This window comes from Gekko japonicus, unplaced genomic scaffold (assembly GCF_001447785.1).
Source record: "Gekko japonicus isolate JY-2015 unplaced genomic scaffold, Gekko_japonicus_V1.1 scaffold332, whole genome shotgun sequence".
Taxonomy (NCBI): domain Eukaryota; kingdom Metazoa; phylum Chordata; class Lepidosauria; order Squamata; family Gekkonidae; genus Gekko; species Gekko japonicus.
In genome coordinates this window covers 254,525-260,232 of record NW_015177015.1, presented here as the reverse complement: position 1 = coordinate 260,232, position 5,708 = coordinate 254,525, and the positions used below count along the sequence as shown (strand labels likewise).

The 5,708-nt window shown below is 45.8% G+C and overlaps 1 protein-coding gene across 1 annotated transcript in view; it reads right to left on the bottom strand.

Annotated features, from left to right (window-relative positions):
- Positions 1–5,708, bottom strand: part of LOC107124287 (NADH-cytochrome b5 reductase-like) — a 36,153-nt gene that overhangs the window by 14,162 nt on the left and 16,283 nt on the right. Inside the window, exon 6 of the mRNA XM_015427711.1 lies at positions 309–512. Coding sequence (XP_015283197.1) covers positions 309–512 — 204 coding nt within the window. The remainder of the gene's footprint in view (positions 1–308; positions 513–5,708) is intronic.

The window sequence follows — 5,708 nt, the reverse complement described above, 5'->3', positions numbered from 1 at the left end:
GCATGCCTGGGTTCCCTGCCTGATCTTCTCAAGATCAGGCAGGGAACCCAGGCATGCCTGCATGCCTGCCCTTTGTCAGGGGGTGAGGCATATGCAAATGAGCTATGCAAATGAGCTCCTGCACCTCTTTTACTTCGAAATGACCCGAGTGTCACACTATGCAAGAGGGGAGGAAGCATGGAGAAAGTCAGAGCCCATGTGCATGAGCAAGTCCAAGGCTCCTTCTTGTGAAGCAGCAAATTATGGTCTGAATCAAGTCATTGTCAGAGAAGCATCGAGGATAGTAACATCAAGATTTCCTACGTTACCTGGCTTAGAACATAAAATGTCCTTATGTTCCAGAATCGTGACTCGTCCTGAAGAAGAGTCTTCATGTAAATATTTTCAAAAGTTCTGAAGCAGCCCACTAGGGTTACAAACGTTTCATCATTCTCATTTTCTGTTATGTGCTGGATGATGGGAAGCATTGGTGCTAGGCCAGTACCGGAAGCAAGCATAAGAAGTTCTCCATACTAGAAATGAAGCAGAGGATGGAAGTTGTTTTTCAGTAACTAGAAATGGAAAACACTATAAGCTTAATTCTTCTCTGTAAGAGCACAACCACGAAGGGCATCTGCTCATACTGGCCATGTGTCAAGTGTGTAAAGACAGGCCACATTGGGGAGCATTCTTGGAAGCTGCCCCGTAAATGCGGATCTCCCTTCCTCTAGAGCTCTGTCAAAATCCAAGTCTGGAAATGCTGTAAAACTTTCCACATTGGCTTGCATTCACTAGTCACAGTTTGGAGGGGGGGGTATTTTTTAATTTAATGAAGACTTCTGTTTGCTTATTATGTTTTATACTTTTTATTGTATACTATACAATGTTTTATACTTGTTAATTATACTTGTTAATTTTAAAAATAAATGGTTCTTTATGCTGAACTCTTGGAAGTAATTGGGACAGAAATCACATAAGCTATGTGCGGAATAGGCCTGCTCTGGCCAACAGGCCCTATTACACCCTGCCCTTCCAGGTTTCCCCAACACCCAGAGAAGCTTCTTGCTTTCTCTCTCTCTCTGGTAACCCACTGCCACTACCTGACCTTTGTAGGAACTGCCCGCTGGGAGGGTCAGGACTCCCAGCTTTCCATCCAAGTTCTGAGGCCTTGCCTCTGTGTCTCCAGCTGCCAAGTGTCTGGTCACCATGGGGACAGTTTACTGCCTTGTGTGCCCCTGGACAAATAGCCACTTGCCAACTGCCTGCCTTCCCCCTGTTGCTCCTTTTAAAATAGTGTGTCCAAGACAGTGGAGGTATATGTGGTTCAGAGAACCACAACCATCACCCAAAATTATAAAGTATTTATTAAAATGAAAATGTTCACAAGCATCCTTTTAGCACAGCCCCAGATTGAGCAAGGGATTCAAACGGAATGGGTAAAACGCAATTTCTCTGACCCTCTCTCTATGCATGCCCTATCAGATGTTAAAATACAAGACAGGCTCCTTAGCTAAGGAAGTTACAGATCTCCAGAGTTGCCATTACCTTGAAGCTACCTTCAGCTCTTCAGGCCAACACATAGCTAACAGCTGCCTCCTCCAGACCTCAGTTAAGAGTTCTGTCTGCTCTGGTGGACTCAGCCTCAAAGAACACTTCCTCCTTGCTCCCCTAAGTTTTATCATCTCTCTTTTCCCCACCCACTGAACAGATCAGGCCAGGACAGAGAAGCTTTTCCAGAAGTCTCCAAAATTTTCCTTCCTGAAGTCTCTCTACTATTTAACACCTCCAAATCTCTGTTCCCTGCTTGAAGGGGGGGGGGACTTGACCATCCCATTGTCTAGACCTATTAGCATTTGTATGAAGGTGGGCTGAGGAGTCTGGAAAGCAATTGAACTGACTTTCCCCCTTCCTGCCTGTTCTCTGCTCAAACAGAAAAAAACTTTTAAAATCCAGAATGAAGGTTTTGCTCATTTAAAGCCTCTAAACGAAAAAATAATTTCTTCACAAGCTAAATAATTTTAAATTTCATATTGTAGAAGGTGGTGGGGAAAGATGCTGGCAGGCAATGGCTACTGATCAATATCCATTTAAAAGTCCTTGTCTAATTACATATGTAATTAAAAAAACCTTTATCTGGCTGTATAGATACCCCTGTACTTTATCTGTGATTTCTTAAAATGGCCTGAATGTACAATTTGTTCTTGGATACTTTTACAATGGAACTAGGATAGGGTTCACTTAGTTACACTCAATGCTTATATCCCATATGTTTTCAACGAAAGTCTTCTGAGATAAATATTAGGCACTAAAGTTTAATCTGAACACCTGATGGAACCATTTTCTCTATATACATATCAGTCATACTGTACAGTTTTCCGTTGCATTGTGGCAGTTTTCCACTTTCTTCAAAAGCAGCGGACATTAAAATAAACAATGGTATGGCTTACTTGCACAGACAGAGAGAGGAGAGACAGACAGACATTCATCCTTGAGGAGTACTCTGTTCCAAAACCAAAGAGGCAATCCATGAGGCTCTTCAGCAGCTTGTTAATGGTTAAATAGCAAGCTGCTGGCAGAGGCAGGTGTACATTATGAAGACCAGTATACAGTCCCCAAGCAGCATGTTGCCCCTCAGGCTCTTCTGTAAAGCTTCAAGCTTTGTCTTATCACTGAAAAGCTCAGTGTTTATTGTTTCAAAGAAGTGTATAGGTTTCTCCTTTTCCCTATTCCAACCACTGGCTAATTTATGAAATTGAACATGTGAAAGTAGAAATTCTGTGGAACACGACTGTCTCCTTAGAAGAAGAGAGAGGAGGCTTGTCACACCTAGAACTTTTTGATCAGAACTCTGATAAGACACAGCAAATAATTAAAGAAAACATATCACAGCTCATGTAGCACCATAAGAACAAAAGAAAAGCACAACATTTCTACCAGCAGCATCTGGATTGTGAAACAGTTGCAAGTATGCTCTCTAGATGCTTCAGGACAGGATACAGCGGCCTCATTTAGGGGTTGTAATGTTGCCCAAAAGACAAGGGAAAAGATACACTAATCAGTTCAATAGCAGGTGGTATTCCAGAAGCTTCAGCTCTGCCTAGGAAGGTAGCCCCTTACGGGTCGAGTGGGGATAGGCAGAATTGGAGAAGGAAATTCACAGTATTGCTAGAATGTAAGCCTGGGATGCTGCTGTTGGCCCAAGCTTTGATGCTGAACCATCACTGAAGTAGTGGCTGGTCTGAGTGCAATTTTGAGATCTCATCTGGTTACTAGCACATTCCAGTGGTCATCCATTGGTTCCAGGGAACCTCCTTTAGGTAACCTTGACTAATGTTCCCAGCAAGTTGCTTGCCCTTACACCTGAACCCTGATCTCCAGGGTACAGTAAAGCCTCATCTTCCATCAACAATTCAGTGTGCTCATTTGCTAGGGACACACCCTAGTCTACCCGGAGCCTGTTATACTGGCCTAATTGTCAGGGTTCCCAGTCAATCACACTCAACACCAGGTCTTCATCAATTCCAGTTTATTGAGGGAGAAAGTACTTGAGACACCATAAACTCTTGTGTCAGGAATGACACTTCGCAGTCCAGAGGAGCCGGGCACCTGGCTTGGTGATCTCTGGGCCCTTTCCTTTAGTCTTCAGGAGGTCTGTGAGGGGCAAACTGACTTGGGCAAAATTCGCAATGACAGTTCTATAGAAATTCGCGAACCCAAGGAATGATTGGAGCTGTTGCTGGGTTCTAGGCACCTCCCACACCAAGATGTCTCTGACCTTGGTTGGGTCCATCTCCAAACCCCTGGGGGAAATATGGTAGCCCAAGAAATCCATCTCAGCACAGTGGAATTTACACTTGGAGAGCTTCGCGAACAGTTTGTTTTCATATAATGTCTGTAGCACCTCCCACACCAATTTCACATGTGACTCCTTATCAGGGGAATATAATAAAATGTCATCTAGATCAACAAGGGCCCTCCTGAAAAGGAGCTTGTGTAACACTTCCTTGATCAAGTTTATGAAAACCCCTGGAGCCCCCTGCAGCCCAAAAGGCATGACTCGATATTCGAACTGTCCCAGGGGGTGTTAAACACCGTTTTATACTCATCCCCTTCTCTGATGCACACCCGGAAATATGCATCCCGGAGGTTGAGCTTAGTAAAGATTTTCCCCTTAGCCGCCTCTGCCAGCAGGTCCTTGATTAGGGGCAAGGGGTAGGCATTGGTGGTTGACACCACATTCAACCCTCGGTAATCCGTGCAAAGCCGTAGACCTCTGTCTTTCTTTTTCCGGAACAACACAGGGGCAGTAAAGGGAGAGGATGCTGGCTCGATGAAGCCCCTGGCCAACTCCTTGTCAATGAATTTGTGCAACTCCAACTTTTCTCCAGGACTCATGGCATACAGTTTCTCCTTGGGTAGTTTGTGGCCCAGCACAGATGTGAAAATGTGGGGGAGAAATTTCAGTTAGTCAGCAGCCCTTGTTCAAGATGCTTGTGGATCAGCAGGGCTGTTCTGCCACACATTCATTTGCTCAGTCCAAGAGCTTTAGTTACAAGAATCAATTATACGTAAACAAAATGACAACCACTCAACAGGAGAAACTTAATTCTATAGTGTTCCAGAAGGGAAAAAACTTTGGCAATGAGTTTTTAGCAGAAGGGTAAAAGAGCAAAATGCAAATAAGAAAATTAACAGAACTCCAATATTTTACCATTGCATGCAGTGCATACTTTTTTTTTTTTTAGTGACCCACTGCATTTCTCTTCACATATCTTGGTGTTCCCAGCAGCAACAGGGCAAAGTCTACCCTGCATACTGAGCGCAATCATTGTCTACCAGTCACTGGTTGTTTAGCAGCAAGTGAATAAAAGAAAGAGGGAGTGGCAGTCTGGGAGCAAAGGCTGGTGGCTCAGCAGACAATGGTAATGATAGCTGTCCCATTCTTGGGGACTGTGTGGCCAAGATATATCCATAGGGTGTTAGCCCAGGACTGATCTTAAAGGTTAAACCACAGCTAACACCCCATAGTCAAAGAAGGACCACGGAAATTACCAATGGTTCCAAGACTAGCGACCAATACAGAAGGGAAAGGATAGGCTCAGAAAACAATTAAAGGGTGTTACTATGTGTGGTCTGTACACGTGTCACCGAGACATGTGTCTTGTGACAAGGAGCCCAAATCCCCAAACTGCACTCAGAGTCACACAAAAAAGCCAAGTGTAGGCAACCGTTTCTCACCCCACAGGAACTGGTGATTTATAAGGGAGTGGTGGCGCAGGCGGTAAGTGAAGCCTGCATTGACATCTGGCCGAACAGCTTCGGCTGTTCGAGCCCCACCGTGGCCGGGGTGAGCACTCGGCCCTATGTCCCAGCTCCCGCCCACCCAGCGGCTCGAAAGCCCGTTAAAGGGCAAATAGACAAATGGGTACCTGCTCTTAGAGCGGGGGGGCACCCGTCCCTTGCGGTGTAGCGGCGGCGTGAACGGTGAGCGGCGGTGGAGAAACATGGCGGCAGCTGGCGAGGCAAAGCGAGTGAGAGGAGGCTGGGCCGGCAAAAGCACGGAGGTGGGGCGACGCAGCAGGCCGAAGCCTACTGGACAGAGGCCGGCAGCGAGCATGCGCGGACGTGCGCTCGGTCCAAGCCTGAAGGAGTCGCAACAGTTAGGAAGTCGCAACAACAATCAAAGACCAGCACCAGGAGGACGTCGTCGGACGAGCTCCCGCAGACAA